The 19481-nt window shown below is 40.7% G+C and overlaps 1 protein-coding gene across 5 annotated transcripts in view; it reads right to left on the bottom strand.

Moving 5' to 3' along the window:
- Sik2 (salt inducible kinase 2) overlaps positions 1-19481 on the bottom strand; it is a 113614-nt gene that overhangs the window by 12487 nt on the left and 81646 nt on the right. For 3 of the 5 annotated variants that reach the window (XR_007978832.1, XM_052188356.1, XM_052188355.1), the window contains exons 5-9: positions 13919-14043; positions 13207-13330; positions 11830-12050; positions 9872-10024; positions 4029-4193 (exon numbers count right to left, since the gene is read on the bottom strand). Coding sequence is in view for 4 of the 5 variants with exons in the window: in XM_052188356.1 (XP_052044316.1) it covers positions 4029-4193; positions 9872-10024; positions 11830-12050; positions 13207-13330; positions 13919-14043 (788 nt within the window). In the remaining variant the exon portion in view is untranslated. The remainder of the gene's footprint in view (positions 1-4028; positions 4194-9871; positions 10025-11829; positions 12051-13206; positions 13331-13918; positions 14044-19481) is intronic. The other 2 variants (XM_052188359.1, XM_052188358.1) reach the window with 1 other exon arrangement.

Raw genomic sequence — 19481 nt, 5'->3', positions numbered from 1 at the left:
TTTGTGTATATTTTAGGGTATTCCATGAATAGGTTTATACAATACACCAAGCATAATATAAGCTACTGAGTTTGGAGAAGAGCAATGGACCCTATTTAATTGTATTCCATGTCCCTGGCAAATGTGGCACATACTGAGCAGGTGCTGGAGCTCAAACCTAAGCCTGATCTCTGACAAGTTAGTTGTTCAGGCTCTACCCAAGCTCCCCACCCCCAACTCCATTTGTAAAACAGCTGTAAAGTTGTTGGAAGAGTCAACTAATATAATTCAGAAAAAGATTTCTTTTAGAATTCAATATACTTTGTTGCTATTTTTTTTAAACAAAGCAGAGTGCTTTTCAATAAAAAAGCATAAGAATAAAACTACTACACTTTTTTCCTGCCTGAGTCAAATTAAACAGGCAAAGAAAGAAAGAAAGGAAGAAAGAAAGAAAGAAAGAAAGAAAGAAAGAAAGAAAGAAAGAAAGAACTCCAATGCTAGAAGCGTCTTTTTAAAGATGGCGCCCCTGTGCGCATGCCCACAGCACCTCTGTGTTCTCCTGTCTCATTACACTCAGTGCCAGTTCTATGTATCCCTCACACTCAGCTTAGAACCCTACCCTTAAATAACAGGGCAGAAGAGCTAGACACTCAGAAGTAAAATTATTCACCATAAGCCTATTTAAGAATGCAAGGGAAATAACTGTGTACAACAAGAAGGGAGTAGTTGAATAAAGAAATATACAAAACAGTGACTTGCACAATTGTTAAAACTTATGCTTGTAAAGACTACTTCATGACATGAGAAACATTTTCAAGATATACTGTTAGATACAGAAGATACAAAATTACACATAATAGGAAATAATTTTAATAGTCTTTTCACCCATTGAACTATTCTATACCTTACCTACCAATTTTTTTTGAGTAGTGAATTATAGCTAAATTAATTTTATCTTTATTCTCTTGACATTGTCATACATAATTTTCATGATAGGTTTTATTTTTATGTTTTTACTTCAAATTATAATTTTAAATTTTAAATTTGAAGTGAAAGTGAAATTTCTCCCTACAGCCCCTAGAACTTAGCCTTACTAAGAGTCAGGCTTGCTTTCCAGCCTTCTCTCATGTATATGGCTTTCATAATGCAGTTACCAAGGTGTAATTACACATGGAATGAGTCTGCTACACCTGCATTTTCTTTTTCCTCCCAATAATTTATTTTTTATTCACTTTACACCCCAATCGCAGCTCCCCAACCCCCCTACTGTCCTCCCAGTCCAGAACTTACAAATTGCACCCCCATTACCTCCTCCATTTCTCCTCATTGAAGGAAGAACCCCCTTGGCTACCATCCCACACTGGGACTAATCAAACCCTCCCCTGCTGAGGCCCTGCAAGGCAGTCCAGGTGGGGAAGGGGATCTGGTGGCAGGGAGCAGTCATATATCCCCCCATCCCCCGCTCCACTTGTTAGGGAACCCACCTGAGGACCAAGATGCACATTTGCTACAAATGTGTAGGGGTGACACTTGCATTTTCAACCAGCTAGTAAAGGTGTGAATTTGGAATCGTTTTATTATAGTCTTTAATTACAAATGGACTGAAATGTATATACATGGGAGATGTACTCTACACAGTTTGCGCAACTGTCTCCTACCATGGGCTCTATGTCCTTAGGGTCTCAGTTACTGCTCAGAAAAATGCCTTCCCCTCCTGTCCCAGAAATCCCAAGTCAGAGTTTCAAGTCAGACTCCTTCAGTGATTTTTACTAACAATTAAGGGAATGAGAGGTGATCTGTTTTTAAACATATAATACTAAGTCTGGATTGCAAGTAGAAATGAAATTATCAATACATACAGCTATGATAATCTTTCAGAAAACAACTGGGCTATAGTGAATGATTATGAAGCCATATGAACAAGGGAACTGAAAGATTCTTTGGTGTATGCATTTATTTATGGGCCTCAAAGAAAGGTAGTTGGAAGGATATAACAAAATGATCGATATCAGTCCTGGAGATGTTTATGGCCCATTCTGAGTTTCAGGGTGTCAATGGCAGTGCTGGGGCCAGTTCCAGGTTGACTCTCACTCCTACAAATGTGAATATACCATCTAGCAATGTCTGTATCTTCTGCAAACCATTTCCTGTCTGTTTCCTAGTAACTACAACAATCACAAGCTTTAAAAATAGCTTGCCCTATATATTATAGCAGACAGTGCCCAATCTGTGTTTTGGGCCTGATGCCCTTACAGGCAAGACTTCAACACACTGCATTTTAATTTCTTCAAGAGAATTAGATCATAAAAATGAATTATGCTGCCCTATTTTATGTCTAAATGCTTAGCATGAATTTATCACTAATGTGTATTTCGAGGCAAACACAGGCATAGAAAACAGACTGTCCATAGGAAATAGACTCCTCTTTAGGGCTGGACAGTAACTATTCCTGTATAGCAAGTTGGCTTACCACCTGTTGTGACAGTCTGGTATGGAGCTGCCACTGTCACTGTGCTCCACAAAGCCCATGCAACTTCTGGGCCTGACATCCAGAGGTCTTAACTGAATGGCATTTGCCATCCCATTTCTAGGCCTGGAGTACTACCCTCTCAACCCCACTGTTACCATCCCCCCCTCCTATTTCATGAACATTCTCATATTTCAGGCCCTGTATTGTCTCCCTCCTGGACCCATTGTCTTTGCGCCCTTGCCTGTCTGCTGGAGAACCATTCAGACCGTCTTCAAGACCAGCACGCATGCAGTGTCTCCTTGCTCAGGTCTTCAGCTGGTGTCTGACTATTCTATCAGCTGTCCCACTCAATAATTCACCAGTTCCACACCTGAAACACTGCCCAGAGAACTGACCTGCTTGCTTGCCCTTCAAAGTGAACACACACATTTTCACTTGTACAGTTTCCCTTCTCGTGCCCTCCTCCTCAGAGGAGCAGCTGGTTTAGATGGGCCTGCTATCTACAGCACGCTCCCTTCACTGACAAAGCCCTGCCCTAGCTGCTAGCCACATGGATTGTAGTCTACTTTCCAACTCTGGTTCTGAGAGTTACTCCCAAATTTTCCTGATCAAGTACAAAATCAATCCCCCTGCTTCTTTCTAGGTTCATTTGATTTATATCCCACTATGTGACACTTCATCAGTTTATTCAATAACTGGCCTGCTGTGTTACTTCTATACAATTTTTGTTAGACCACAGTCTAGTAGGGTATTAGGCAAGTTCATGTCTCATTCATCTTTTTGTTAACCTAAAGAGGGTAAGATATGGGAAAACAGTATTTGTTGACTATTTAAAATCTACCCTAAACCACACAGATTATCTTACTTAAATGTCACAACGGCATCCTAAAATACATACATAGAACATAGTTTTATACAGAGCAAAATGAAATTCTCCTTGCCCCAATTCACGCAGCGGAGCGAAGCAGCCTGAACAACCCCCCCCCCCCAATGCTTTTAGGACACTGTTTCCTATAGCCTGGTCATCTCTACAGCACTTGGTACTGTGTATACACCACTTATATTACAAGTCAAAAGGAGTACACTGCATGAAAAAAGCAGTCATCTTTTATATCCTGACAGTCCACTTTATGCAATAAACCAAATGCAAAATAAACCCTTTAAGCATGCCCAGGCTGGATCAAGAAGGATGTTTACTCAGTCAGAGAGAGATTCTATACTTTGTATTTATGGTTTGCTGTGCAGAAAGAACACAACAACAAAGTGAAACTCAGCACAATAAGTAACATTTTGTTTTTAAAATCATAACTACTGAAGAGTCAGCCAACCTCCTGACCCAGTCATGCACTCAAACGTTTATGAAGAATCTTTAAAACTTGGGAAAGAAGAGGAACTGGTTAGGGAAGGAAGAAGTAAAGGCTTATATGGCCTGGAGTTGTTACTTAAATGATGAGAGCTGATCTCTGAACATTTTGATAAAATTCTTCACCGAAGCAACAAAACCATACAATGACACTGTGTATCAAACTGAGGCCCCCAGGCACTCTGCACTGCATCGCAAGCACAACACCCACTGTACCTTTGGAGTGTCGACACACTCTTCCTCCATAAAGGCAGCTTCTGCTTGACAGCTGGATGTTGGAAATGAAAAGGCCTCCACATTGGATGCCTGTGGGAGGAGGGTAGATCGCATCAGTCTCACGTTCGGTGGATGCAAGGTCACTGGTAGCCCCACAGTTTGTGCCTGAAAATATGGCAAGAACAGACAGTGTGGGAACGAATATGCTCACTGCTCTTGGAACAAAAGGGTTATTTGCTGGAACTCTAGAAAAGACTTGATTGTGTGTGTATGTGTTTACATGCACACATATGTGATAAACACTGAATTTTAAGTCTCACTAATCACATATTCTCAAATAAATCATACAGAATTTGTTTCCTGTCTCATAACGATAATCTTTCACACAGGCAACAAGATAGCCTTTGTAAGGAATCAAAGAATGGTCTTTGTCTCAATTCAATAAACTTTTTTTCTTTTTTAAAAATATGCTACCTGGAAAGGAAAAAACAAAGGCCTATAGGAACTCAACAAGGAGGTACAGACATACTCAAGCCCCATAGCTAGTAAAATATAAGTATAGGAAGTAATTCTATTTTCCTACTTCCCTTCCCCATGAGAAGCGGAAGAAGACAGAAGTGGCTACTCAGGGTGACAAGAAGGTCCCTTTCTTTTGAGAAGATGCAGACTGAATAGAGCCTGCTAGAGTGACAGGAGAAATGCTGCAGAGTTCCATTCCTGGGACCAGCCTGCTCCACAGAGCTTGGGTCTATTTCTGTCTTTCTTTCTTACACACTCTGGGCCGACTGCTTGTATCTCTTAAGTGGTGGGGTATCAGGCGCGCACTACCACACTCTGGCTTCCCATGGGTGGTGCATAACCTTCTTCTGTCTCCTTTGTCAGTGCTGTAAATAAACAAGGCCTGACAACTCCCCTTCTATCCACAGCCTAGAAACCGGCAGAATAATGACTTAGATGTGCTTTGAACATAACAGACACTGTGATACATTTGGGGGACAATCGTCATACCAGACTCCCATAGGAAGAAGCATGGCCTCTGTTTTCCCTGCTACAGTTATGACAGAAGATGCAGGATGGTGACTGTTAAATTCAGATAAACAAGGGGACAAAACCACATGAAATTGTAATTTCTTTTTTCAAGGTATGGGTTTGATTTGTGGATCTATCACTTATTGTTTCCATGATGACTTTAATCAGGCAATTTAACTTTCTCTGAATCTTTTCTTAACTCATAAAAATGGGTGTAAGACCCACTTCATAGCAAAGTTAAGGCTGAGAGGTACCATGTGAACTCCTCAGCCTCGCCATCATAAATCTCCTCCTCCCAGTCTCAAAATGACCCCGAGGACAAAATAAGTGGACAGAAAGCAAATGCAGTTTTGCAGTCAGCCAGTCTCTTGTGGCTTCCAGCTGGAAGTTTAAGATAATTTTTGCTGTTCTTTGTTTTTGAGACAGGATTTCTCCATGCAGCCTTGGAACTCACTGTGTAACCCAGGCTAGTCTGGACCTTACAGATATCCAATAGCTTCTACCTCCCAATTGTTGGGACTAAAGACATCATGTTCAGCTAAATTGATAATTTTTAAGGATGAGGTATGCAAAAAATGAGTATACCTAAAATATACTTTAGGTAGGATACATTGTGATACTAATATCAGATATGTTGCATGAAAGAAAGAATAAAACAACAGCAAGTTGCCAGGTGTCCAGTGGATGGGAAACAGTGCTGTGACTCTGAACATGACAGAGGACCAGCTTCTTGCCCGTCATATTTCTTTGGGCTTATATTGTATATCTTGGGCATCTCTCTGGCTATCACACAACATTTCCTAATAAATGTACATTTAGTATATTGGTACCCAATCACCAACTTTCAATTAAAGGGTAAAATAAAAAGTTTGATTTCTATTTCCTCAATTTCTTAACCTGTTATTTCTGTCTGAGAGCAGGGGATACCTTACCTGAAGATACTCCACTGGAAATGAGATACTATATCTGATCATAGGCTGTTCCATCTCCATCCTGTTTCCCTAATTCTTAGGGTGGACAGAGCTGTATCAGATTAAGCACATCACATTTTCCTTGACAACTTTCCTTTCTTTTCCTTTTTTGGAGGTAAGGTCTTATTTTGGAGTTCTAGCTGGTACTGATACCTTAATCCTCCTGCCTCAGGCTCCTCAGTGCTAGGATTCTAGGCACACTGTCATACCTGGTTTCTTCCACAAATTTTACATTTGACTTGGACTACAGAAATTGACTATGAACTTATATTGAAGAATAATATTTTGGTGTGACACTTCCTAGGAAACAGAATGATGTGTTTTACAAGTCTGTGTGAGCTGACTGTCTTTCAGAAGCTGAGATGTGGCATGGTTGAATATTTAACAAGGACCTACAAAGCCCTGGATTCAATCCTCAGCACTGGGCGAAAACTGTCCTTTTTAATCAGGGAGGATGTCAAGCACAAAGGCATTCTCAAATTAAATGCGGTGAGCGAATGTTACTATGTTGTCCCTCCTGGCCACAAAGTCCCAGGCCTTTGAAGACACACAGGGTTTCCCCATAACCCATGTGCTAAGGGGGCACTGCAGGGGGCGGCCATCTATTAGCTTAGAAGAGAGCTGTGGTAGAAACTCACTGCAGGCACCTGATGACTTGTCTTGAGCCTCCGTAGCCATGAGAAAGTAAATGTTCATCCGGCATTTTGCTATGGCAACCCAAACAGCTTAAAAGTGAGCATTGTTCTATGATTGTGGAGCAGCCTCTAATCAGCAATTAGAGAAGAGAGACAACCATTTCATCTTCACCTGCTTGAAGCTGATACAAACTTGAAGTAGGAGTGTTGTTAAAAACTAGTAATTAGGGTTGATGAGAGAAAGTTAAGAGTGTTCCTTTCCTAAATTGCTGCCTGACATTTCTGGCATGGCACACAGTGAAGGAGAGTACTGGCCTACAGCGAGAGCATCCACGGTGAGTGTTGTCTGCAAAATAACAAGGGAGACTAAACTAACAACTGCCTATGAGCGTGGCTTGGCTCCTGGGTATTTCAGGGGCCTCAGTGGCTGTGACACTGCCTTGCAGATGGGAGCAGTGCTTTGCTGAATGCAACTGTCCTCACAGGTTGACTAGTTTTATCTTGGCAACAACCTCTACTTTTTGGGGGAGGGAGGAATAAAGATTTATTTACTTATTTTTTATTTGCGTACATTGTAGTTGTCTTCAGACACACCAGAAGAGGACATTGGGATGGTGGTGAGCCACCATGTGGTTACTAGGACTTGAATTCAGACCTCTGGAAGAGCAGTCAGTGCTCTTAACCTCTGAGTCATCTCTCCAGCCCTTGGTAGTAATCGTATTAAGGAGGCACCATTTTCCTTTTATATTTACGAACATAGGATCTGAGAAATTCTTACCTGAGTAAAATCATTCACCTCTATATGGAACTTAAGGTCTGCGTATCTATAGTGTGTGTGGTCTCTGTATTAGAGCATGCTGTTTTCTCAGCTTTGTTTATTGCAATGTCAGGGAACAAGTGATCTATTCTCTTTAAACAAACCAAAAAAATCAGAGAATTAAAACAAAGATGCTCTATTAAAACTTTTATATCCAAATAAACAGAGAAATCAGTTTTTTAAACAAGGCACATTAAAACATAGAGGGCAGGGAACATTTTTTCATCTGTGGGTCCTTCTTGTTAGAGGACCCAGAAGGCACTTTCAACAAGTCAGTTGGTAAGCTGGGAAGCCTTCTATTAGAACTGGACACATCAGAAATTACAGTATGCACAGTTTGATGCTGACCTGGCCAATGTGTACAATGAAAAGAACATGTGGCGTGCTTGGCAGTAACAAAGTTAGCAAGCAAAAGAAGCCACGTATACTATACACCTGTACCTCAAGCCAAATCAAATACAAGTTGAGATATCTGAGGGCTTTGCTTACCATACAGACAGGAAAGGATACCTTGTACAATAACACATGCATGTGCTGGGGAACAACTGCTGATGAAAGCCCTCACCACTCTCACTTGTGAATGCTTAAGAAGAATAAAGAAGTTTAGCTGAAAAAGCCTGTTCCTGCATTGGGCATCCTGCCTCCTCTCCCTTTCTTAGGCCACACTTGTACTTTGGAAGCACGTCACTACAGCTCACTACTATCAACACAGCTCAGGAGCTCTTTTTTCCCCCTTTCACTCTTGCTTAAAAGCAGTACTATTCAATTTTGAAGATTCTCGAGTGCTTAGAAATATTCTGATCCAGATATTTGGAGCCATATTGATGTAGTACTCCCTCACATTTGCATTACTACATTATTTTTAAGATATTAAAAATATATAATTCACCTGTTAGAAATCAAAAAATGTTCATCCTCCTCCCTTTTCGTGTTCTATAGAAACCAATGCAAAAGCTCCTCATGTCCCTGTCTATCAGAATCCCACTGAACTACGAGTGCTGCTTACAGAAGCAGAAGCACCCTGTCTGGGAGAAGCTCTCCTTTTCTAACCTCTACACAGATAAGTCTGAGACCGCTCAGATTACAACCTCTCCTGGTGCTGAACCATGACCCCACTGTGCCCTCTCAGGCCTTTGAAGACAGTGAGAGGGTCATCTCTACCTCTGCTGTGGAACAGACACTCAGCATTGGCTTTGTACTGTTCTTGGGTTTTACAGATACCAGCTCACCTTGTCACTGCACTTAGTATCACTACCACTTTAAAAAGTGAGGCTCAGAATCTGGGGTTTGCTCTGATGTTCCTGCTTTTAACCACTAAGTGCAGTTGTACCTCCAAATCAGAGCTAAGCTCACACAAGGTCTGCCTTTCTTGGCCTTCGTCCCTGTTTCTCCCAGCACCACACAAAATCTTCAGCATTCTGCACCTCACTTAGTATGAGAATCGTGTAGGCATTTCTCAAAAATTTCTGTTCTTCCAAGACTGAGCATGATGGCACATGCCTTTAATCCTAGTACTTGGGAAGGACAGTTAAGTAAATGTAAGTTCAAGGCCAGCTAGTCTATATAGCAAGTTTTAAGCCAGCCTATGAGATCCTATCTCAAAACCAACAATAAGCAACCTTCTCCTGGCCTTCCTTAAGTAAACCACCCTCTCCATCTCCCAGACCTTATGGCCTTCAGAAACTCATTATCTTCTTCACTACAAGTCACCCTTGGCATTTAGAGCTTTTCACAATATGGCTTCCACTTACCAGTCTAAATTTTTATTTCTATAGACTTCAGTTCAAATAGGCTGAATTATTAGGAACAAGACCTACAATGGTTCATGTGAGCAGTTGTGTCCATCACTGGGTGTTTCCTCTCTAGTCACAATGTCTTCAGTACTGTGTGTCCCTGTCAAGGTCTCACACCTTCATGAAAGCCTGTTTTACATGTCATCTCTCCCATGAGGCTCCCTATCCTCTGAGCCTCTCTCCCTTGCCCTCAGCCTGCTTTGAAGGATTATTCTGGTTGTATCTTTGCTTCTACGATATAGCTTCAAGAGCCACGATGATGTCCCATGCATCCAAACTCTTAAGAGTGCCTAATAACAGCAGCTTGCACACGGTTAATCTGTAAAAAATTCTGTAAATGAACTGAAAGTACAGGCTATTTCCATTAATTCTCAATATTAGTAAATGATTAAATGATAAAATATCTCTTAGAAGAAAAGAACTGAAAATAAAGTTAACCCTTAAAAGGAGGAAGAATATAGTGAATGATAGTGGATGAAACTTTCTAGAAAAACCTGTAGAAGATGAGATCCTAACCTTTTGAACCAAATGATAAGAACTGTGTCCAACATAAAAAGGCACATGCACAGTGAGACGAAAGGCTACAGGCTGTTGTTACCTTGGCAACTGTTTGTTCAGCAATGGTGCTAGGCCGGCGCTGGCGGCCATCAAGTCTCTGCTCCACAGGAAAACTGCTCCTGTGTGATTTCAGACGTTCCACCAACAAGAAATAAATGGCAGCAAAGTGATTGTAGCTCTTGTTTTGCAAAGACTGAAAGAGAAAACAGGTGCTGAAGGCTGAGAACTGTGAAAACCAACAAAGGGGTCTATACTTTTTTAAAGAGAGGGTACAATCAGGTATCCTGAAAATGAAATCACAAAACCTTTTCTTTCTGTCTCATGTCTAAGAAGGGAAGCACAGTCTCTGGCATGATGTTCAGCCCAAGGGCACTGGCCCAAGTGAACTCCCTGAGATCCACTCACATAAATTTCCACAGTAATTTTTGCTTAAGATTTTAGAAGTGTTATTTTCATTTCCATAATTTTAGACACCAAAGTACTTAAAAAATACAGTAGTGAAGTATACCTCTGAGTAAAAAAACCTTTCTAGAATTCAGACAGGAAGACATACACTTCAGGTCTCTAGATTCATCAAAGGGGACATCTTTAAATGACTGTTTGGTCCTATTTCTTTATCAGGGATCCATGAATTTTTCTGCATTAAGAGAAAATGTCATCCCTGCTTCACACAGTGGCTGCCAGTGCTGTGATATGGCCCTATCTCACAGTGGTAACTAGGTGTAAAGTTGATCAACTCCCTGTGCCCAAACTTCTAACTTTATAGCTTCAGTCAAAGTTCACATCATTGAAAGCTCTGGTGAATGAACAAAGCCTTTGTGGACTTTCTGGCAATTACTTTGGGCTAGAGAGTGACAGCTGGATGCTAGATGGAGAGACAGTGTGGCTGCATTCTTAGGTAATCTTTTCCTCTTGTTTTTGCAGCTCCACCCTTTGGAAACCTTGAAAATAAACTTGCTTCCCAAAATGTTCATGTTATTAGTCTGCCAGCTTTCCTGGGATGCCAATGCCACAGAGAAACAACTTCTCTTTTGGCTTCTAATTCCACCTGACAATCTACTGGGTGCTGTATGGGGCAACATGGATCCACAAACCTCTCAGTGAAAACAAAATCCCGCAGGTCAGAGGAACCCCACAGAAGCTGCCATCCAGGATCTACTCCAAGGATACGCATGAGAAAACATCACTGAGTGCACAATGCACAAAGCAAGAGAGCAAGTTTGGTTTTGCTCATGGCTACAACAGGTGACAAGAAACAGTCTCCTTAAGGCACTCTTCAGCTTTGGGTGCTGTTGTGCAGACACTATATCTGTCCTATAAGCATGCTAACTACTAGGTAGAAAAAAAGCAAAAAGGAAATTTCCAGGCTTAAAGAGTTCTTAAGTCTATAACCATTAATATTTCCAAATCACAACCTACTTGTCTGTTTTCTCCGGTTCACTGCAAGCCTACTAGCTGTCTTCAATCTCACTCCCCCTTTTTTTTTGGCTCCTGGCTCAGCCCTTAGTCTTGCTCCATATTTGTAGTCCATATAAACTATTCTAATATCGATATGAAATCCATGTTTCACTCTGGAAGAAACTTTCTCCTCTGTATTTTTCTAAGACAGGGTCTCACTCTGAAAGTCTGACTATCCTGGAACCCACAGAGACCTGTCTGCCTCTCAGTGCTGGGATTAAAAGTGTGCCCACTATGCCCAGCCTCCTCTACCTTGTATTTTTAAGCTTCAATCTTGGCTTTTTCCTAATCCTCTAAAATTCTTTTCTTGAATGTTTTGGGTAAAGGAAGAGGTTTAGAGATTGAATAACAGCAACTAACTAACTAACTAACTAACTATAAATAGAGCCTGATGTAGTTAGTCCTCAGGGAACCCTGAGCAGTGTACCTAGGCACTGGGGATGGATGTGCTAAAAGACTAGGAACAGGTGTGATCATGGAGCTTCAAGCCATAAATGCAGAAGAACATTTAAACTTCTGCGGACTTCTCCATCACTTTACCTCAATAGTCTTCTGCTGATCAATCCCAAGGCTGTGCATCAGTCGCAGAACCTGCTCATTAAACTCTCCAATGGATGGCTCATTTTCCTGTTCTTGTGGATAGAGAATAGGCCTCTGTACAGGAACCTCTATGAGCATCCACTTGTGCTCCTTGATTTGAGCTATGCTTAGCCGTTTGGAAGGATCTAGGACCAACATCCTTCTAATGAGGTGTTCACAATCTATGGAAAATGCAATGTTAAAAAAGTCACATATATCACCTTCAAGCACACTTGCATGGCCCATGTGACTTGTGCAACAATCTTTGTATCCCTTACTAGAAAGCAGAAGGATAAATGAGCAAATAAATATATGAATGACAGATGGATCAAGTTCAGATGCTGAAGAAAATATTTAAGAAACACAAGTGAGAACAAATCTATCTGTACGCTAAAGGAATCTTTCTAGTGCATTTCTCAAACTTAGATTTCCACTAAGGAAAAAAAATTAGGCTTCATTCCCAGAACAAGTATAATGAACTGATCCTCGGTCATATTGAGGCATGCTCGGGAGAGTCAGGTGGTGAGCAGCGAGCTCTTTCCAGTGATCTGCTGCTTTCTCATCAGTGTTGCCAAGGACCATGTACATGGATCGGCTTCTGATGACACTAAGTACACTGCAGCTGCAGCTGTGTGAAATCAAGCTCTTCACTACCCTCCTCCCACTCACCCAGCCTCCTGCCACTCATGTCTCTCAGGCACTGTGCTAAGTGCTTTGGGCAGAGTAATTTAACCATCTTTATGACATCTCTAGAGTAGGAACTACTGTTAATTCCACTGTACAGATGAGTCAAAACTGCGTGGCCAGTGAATGGTGAACTCAGGATTCCATCCAGATAGTCATCTGTATCTAAAGCCTATGTGACCTTGCTTTCCCAAGAAAACTAAAGACATAACAAAAAAGTAACTCAAACTGTTGTTTATATGACAGCCCCAAACAAAACAGGTAGGAACTGTGGCATGTCAATTTACTTCACAGAGTTCCACCAGTTGACTTGAATTTAAAAATTTAACTTTGAAAATGTTTCATGCATAAAGTAAAATGGTTGTAAGCTTGTATCTATGGAGTGTTTCTGTAAGTCTAAAATAAACTGGGACATTATAGACTCAAGCTGAATGGGAAGACTTGCTGCTCTTAATCTGGGTAGCTTCTGTTCTCAGTTACAAGGAGGAAAGCTGGAACTTGTCTTGTCTACCTGGAGGGTTTTGCAGCGCTCCATGGCTTTTGAAATGACTCAGTCATTTTATCTGGTACCAAACTCTCAGTAAGGAAACTGGCTAGGACTTCATGCAGTATAAGTTCTGTAATGCACAACTAATAGAACGAACAGCTTGTTACCTTCTGACATGAAGTATGGAATGCGGAATCTTCCTTCCAAAACTCTCTGCCTCAAAATAGGGAGAGTTGGTCCATCAAAAGGCAGAGCTCCACAGACAAGGACATAAAGAACAACTCCCATGCTCTAGGGAAGAAAGCGGTGCAGTCATTTTCAGGGAACACTTCAAACACTCTGGTTCCCTAAACTTCGCGTGGCTCTTTTTTTAAAAAATTTGTTTATTTTATTTTATTTTATTTTTTTTTGAGACAGGGTTTCTCTGTATAGCCCTGGCTGTCCTGGAACTCACTCTGTAGACCAGGCTGGCCTCAAACTCAGAAATCTGCCTGCCTCTGCCTCCCAGAGTGCTGGGATTACAGGCGTGCGCCACCACTGCCCGGCTCACGTGGCTCTTAAAATCACATGGATGATGGGTTCCTGCCTGAATTTGTTATTTTCTCAAAATTTGAAAGTCTTCCCTTCTGTGGTGAAATTAAGCATAATAAATACTAAGTGGTCTGAATTTGATCATTTACCATGTTACTTCAAATCATTGCTGATATTAGGATGGCAATAGCTGTCTCTAGAAATTCTTTCCTAGGGGTCCATTTCCAGATGATCTGACTAATAACAGTCTATTGGATGGTGAGAATCCTGCAGGAGCTTCTGAGACAGGCCAGAGGACCGACTGACTATCAGGATAGGTATATTTAACACATCAAAGCAAAGCAATACCCATATATCCAGCTGTGGTCCTTCATATTGCTGCCCTTCAAAGACTTCTGGGGCTGCATAAGGGGGGCTGCCGCACCATGTTGCTAGCAGTTCACCAGTTTTAAAGAAATTTCCAAAGCCGAAATCTATTGGAATGGAAATAAATGTTACTTTTATCTCTGCTCTCAAACTGCACTGTACCTCTAAGTAATCATTTTATAATGTGAGACCACTATGACAATGTCTTTTTTCCCCTGAAATATCTATCTGTGAGAATAACCACTGTGAATTTGATTATCGTAGAACATAAGTTGTTTGATGATTAATTTAATTCTATAAAGTCTATAGGAGGCAAATGAGTAAAACCCAACCAAGTAGCAACACATAGCAGCTTTTGAGGCAACTGAGAACCTGGTAAGTTATAGCTCTGTAAATGTTGATCTATACATTCCACTCTAGGCAGATACCCACCGGAGGACCCCACAACAAATGACAGCATGTGGTCTGCTACAAGCCACCTGTCACCAGATCTATATGTTCATTTACAGAGTGCAGTGACATGATACTTCAAAACAACTATAGCCCTTTTTCCTTATAATCTCAGTCACATTGAATCTACAGTTTAGGTACCTAGAATGTACTCTGCAAACACTGTACCCAATGCCTTTCAGTATGCATATGCATACAAACTTTCAGTGCCCTTTGTCATTGATGTGTTTACCCTTTTGATAATACTCAGGAAACAAAATCTTACTGTTATCAAGTCAGTCCCACACTCTTTTGTCTGTTGAGTCTTAAACCTAGGAGGCTTTGGCTCTCAACGGTGCATGCGAAGCATTGCATGCACAGGGAGTTTAGACGAAGACTCAAGGAGGAGTGGGCCTGGTCTCTGCTGTGAGACACACTGGCTTTGGGGCCAGAGTCAGGACCTGTGAGTCGTAGTTTCCCCAACCGTAAAGCTGCAATAATAAACATGCCCAGAAGCAGCTTTCATGAGGCACCAATGTGCTGATGTAAACTACTGTTTTGTTTGTGCCTTGAGACAACACACATTAGTCCCTTGGGGAAGATATTCTCTCAGCCTGCTGACATAAGAACAGGCAGGCATTAAGCACAATGACTGTAACCATGTCACAGCTGCTTCATGGAGGAGTATAGTAACTACAAATTCAGAAGCAGAACTGACTTACAGTTTTGTCTTTTCTAACTCTAGTGTCACAGTAAAGGTATTTTACTTCTCTGAAGCTTAGGTTTCCAAATCTACAGCAGTGAGAATAATCCACCTGCCCAGATAAAATGCAGTGAGGATTAATGAGATTAAAGATATAAAAAAAGCCCAGATCCGAAATGTCAGCACTGCTTCTGTGAAACCACTACTACCATTATTAACTTCCTGAGAAAAAGGTCACAAGGAACTAACTATAAAGAGGGAGTACAAAAGCCATCAGGAGCATAAGGTTCAGTAGAGAGAAGACAGTATACACCCAGGAAAAGCCTCCTGTTCGTGCCTGGTGGGCCATATGTGGACATATGAAGAAAGAGTGTCAATAACAACCATCTTCACAATGTAACGCCACCTCGGCCTACATTCCACTTTTCAAAATGACCAGAAACCTTTGTCTTCTTTATCTGACCTCCATCACTAGCTAGTTCGCCACCTTGTAACTCGTATATAGAGATGTACGTTTCTAATCTAGAAAAACTATAGAACGAGTTCAGAATAAGATACTTAAATCCACTTTAAAAGGATTAAAGGTTAATTTCCTGTAGAGACACGTCCAAACTCTGGGACAGATTGTGAGAAGCCTGGGGTAGGCACAGTGATCCGTGCATTTTAAACCACAATGGCAAGATGAGTTTTTCAATATATGTAAACTGAAGATACTCTTCAGGTAGCAAGATCAAAATGTCAATGTCTTAGAGAGCAAGACAGAATGCCTCACTCAGAACTTCCCCACACTGGTGAAATGAACTCAGAGGAGGGAAGGCACAAGCCTATTGGGAAGTGGCCTTGAGGTTGCTCATTAGTCTACTTCTTAGTGAGAGGGCAAGAATCACTGTCTAGGTCATCCAGTCCAATCTAGTGTCTGCCAGATTTAGGCAGAGAAAGCACTCTGTTTAGTCACAAGGCAGTGGCACTAAATGGACACATACTTTCTAGGTCTCTGGTTCTGTAGAACAATCAAACTGAACAGCAGCCAGGCTCTCTATGCTATCACAGAACCACAGCAGTCCATATTCAAGAACCTTTGCCAGAGCACTTCCAAAATTATTTTTGTGATGGGTGTGCTAATAGGTAAGTAGAAAAATATGTAATATCACTGAAACACAGCATGTACTCAATAAATGGCAGTGAGGATCTCATTCAGGCAAGGAAAGCCACTGGTGGAGCCCATGTCTCTATCTTATTACATGTTACTTTATTACATGCATTAAATATTACAATAAAATATAACATTACATTATTACATGAAGACTCTTTGAAGAGTCTTCCTAGTAAAGCAATGTGGAAGACTTATTTCAGGAGAGGGTTGAGCACTGAGAGATGATGCAGCTGCTACTGCATTGCAGACATGGAACAGAAACCAGGTCTAACTACAGCTCTGCATCCTTCTCCGACACTATGGTCTATAGCTTGGTTATTTGTGACCAAATAATGCCAGGTAAAAGAATTGGCAATGAAATGACATTTTAAAAGGCTATTTATATTTCTTCATAGAAATATGGATAATTTTCTTCATTTATAGCCTATAGCTTTCTGTAAACAGCATACAGTAAATGAAGTAAGGGGTAAATAATAGATTAAATAGGAAAAATTAAAAAATTTTGATGACCACTTACTAAGACAGAATGAACTATACAACTGCCCTTCAGTATCTGTGGAGGATTGGTAACAGGACTAAAATCTGGTTGTTCTGACCCCTTCTATAAAATGGGACAGTACTTGCCTACAACCTTCATACTTCTTCCTACACATTTGAAATCATCTCTGGATTATGTATGATACGTAATACAGAACAAAGACAATTTAACTAGTTGTTATATTTAACTGCTTAGGGTAAATGGCAAGGAAAAAAACTCTGCACAAGTTTAGTAGAGGTTCACGTTTCCTAGGCCCATCTATATAAATTTAATATAACTTAAAATTGGAGGTAAGACCTACCCATGAGCAATAATATGACATTTTACTCACAGAGTATTTTCTATCTGTGGTTGGTTAAATCCCAGGATGTGGAACCCACAGATACAGAGCTTACTGTATTATTTCATCACACAAAATACTCACTACTACACACAAACACTGTACATGTGTATTGTTATCCACAGAAGAAAACATAGAGCAAGAGTCTCAACAAGGCAGAAGTGGAATAGTAACAGACATTCATCATCATGGGCTTCAGGGGACTACTAGGGATATGGACACTTGGGCACTCCCTTTTTTTTTTTTTAAACATCCTGCTCGCTGCCCTAACTCCTCCCATTCCCCCCTCCATAAAGTCCCTCTCCCCATTCTGCCCTCCCTTTCTCCTCTGAGCGCATAGAGGGCCCTCTGGACATCCCCCAACACTGGCATATCAGCTCTCTGCTGGGCTAGGCAGATCCTCTCCTACTGAGACTAGACGAGGTAGCTCAGTTAAGGAACACATTCCACAGGCAGGCAACAGCTTTAGGGGCAGCCCCTAGCTGTTGTTCTATCTAGACTTTGACTTCAGGCCATGCCAGATCAGAGAATTAAATAGGTAAGATGTTTCCCTTATTAGATGCTCTCATTTCTATCTTTAAAATTTCAGTTAAAAATATTTGTTTATCTGTGTGTGGAGGCGTGTGCATGCCTCAGCACACATGTGGACATCAGAGAAGAACTCGCTGAACTCAAGTCTTTCCTTCCACTATGTGGACTGCAGGGATTCAACTCCAGTCCTAGGCTGCCAGCCAGTCTCATTACCCATGGTGAGCCGTCTTGCTGGCTCTTAGTCTCACTTTTTAAACGTCAAATATAAAATAATATGGATTTATGGACTACACTGTGATATTCCAAATCTCACTAGCTAAATCTATCACCTCATTAACTACAACTCCTCTGAGAGGAAGAAATATTTACTACACTGCTATATCATTTACTATTGTAAATACTTGACTCTTTTAGCTATAACAGAATACTGCTGTTATTTTTTCTGATGTTCCCAGTGTCCCATGTTTGGCTAATCCTATGTCAACCTACTTTATTTAACATGTTTTTAAAAAATTTTTTAGCTTTAAGTACTTCTTTATCTTTGGACACCAAAAGATTACCCACGGTCATCTTGTATCTTCTTTGCCTGTAACACCACTACTCTGCAAGATACTATGGTTCTTTTTGTTGAATAATAGTATTTAGAAACCTGGATTAAGCTCCAGATCGCCATTATGTGTTTTACTGATATGTTTAAGTATTCATAGCTACAAGTGAGTAAAACTGTATTCAAACAAGGGTCAGGTATTATAACTGTTAAAACTGTTCCATCAAGTGTGCCCCTAGGCAACTCAATATAACTTAAAGCTGGAGGCAAGGTTACCCAAAATCCAGGATCAATACCTACCATTAAACCCAGAAGAAGGATTATAAATTATTTTCTGTGCCAGATGAAGCTGACCTATCAGGTGTTTAATTACTGCACCTCACCATGTGACCAAGAGCAGTGAGGATGTTTGTAGAGCTGTATTTTAATGCATAGTTACATTCATTTTAGGAATCTATATTCATTCTAAGAGTGCATGATGCAGACAACTCTGTTTTCATTATGTCTAGATGATTCCTGTTTCCCTCCCTGTGATAATAAAGCAAATACTCTGAACTTTTACTCTCATAATAGCTTCAAGATTTCCTGATATATTTCACACTCACTCACTTGGCTTATATATGGCTTGAATATTTATAAAAGATAGGATCAAAGATCAGCTACTGACACTCATGGGAATCAACTAGGCCTCAGAAGCTGAGTCATATAACTATCTCTAATCTAACCAGTTACAAACCACAAGTGTCACATATTAGAACTCTTGGTGTTTTCTACTGTGTTTTGAAAGAGTGAGTGACCTTTATCTTCCTGACAACAAAAATCAGTACTGCTGTCATGATAAATAGCACAATTTACCAGTATCCAAGCATCATTAGGAAAGGGCTACTGCTTTAGGAACAAAAAAGTCATATAAAGAGTAAATAAGCTGTTGTTGATTACTGCCTAATGGGAACACCAAGCACAGGAGAGATTTCTATTGTTTGCTGGAATAAAGTAATGAAACAGACCAAATGGCAAAATGCAGCTGGGAACAGCTATAGTGCAGCTTCGGATTCAGGAGGGCCTGGGCTTCTGCCCCCCAGGCCAGCTCTCAAGCAATGCCATGAGTGTGAGCATCAAGGAACAGGTGGCAGCACAAGTGGATTAACTGTTGGCCAGTACTGACTGCTATATAGTAATAATTACTAAACATTTTCAGTGCTTCCTTTTTAAGTAAGGAGAATTGTTTAGTAATCTAAGTCATTTTTTAAAGAACGGAAAATAAATAAACAAACCTTATCTTTACTTTAAGCCAAGAAAAAATA

The sequence above is a fragment of the Apodemus sylvaticus genome, chromosome 7 (assembly GCF_947179515.1).
Source record: "Apodemus sylvaticus chromosome 7, mApoSyl1.1, whole genome shotgun sequence".
In the NCBI taxonomy this organism is placed as follows: domain Eukaryota; kingdom Metazoa; phylum Chordata; class Mammalia; order Rodentia; family Muridae; genus Apodemus; species Apodemus sylvaticus.
Note: the sequence above shows the minus strand (reverse complement) of the source record. Positions and strands in the feature narration are given on the sequence as shown.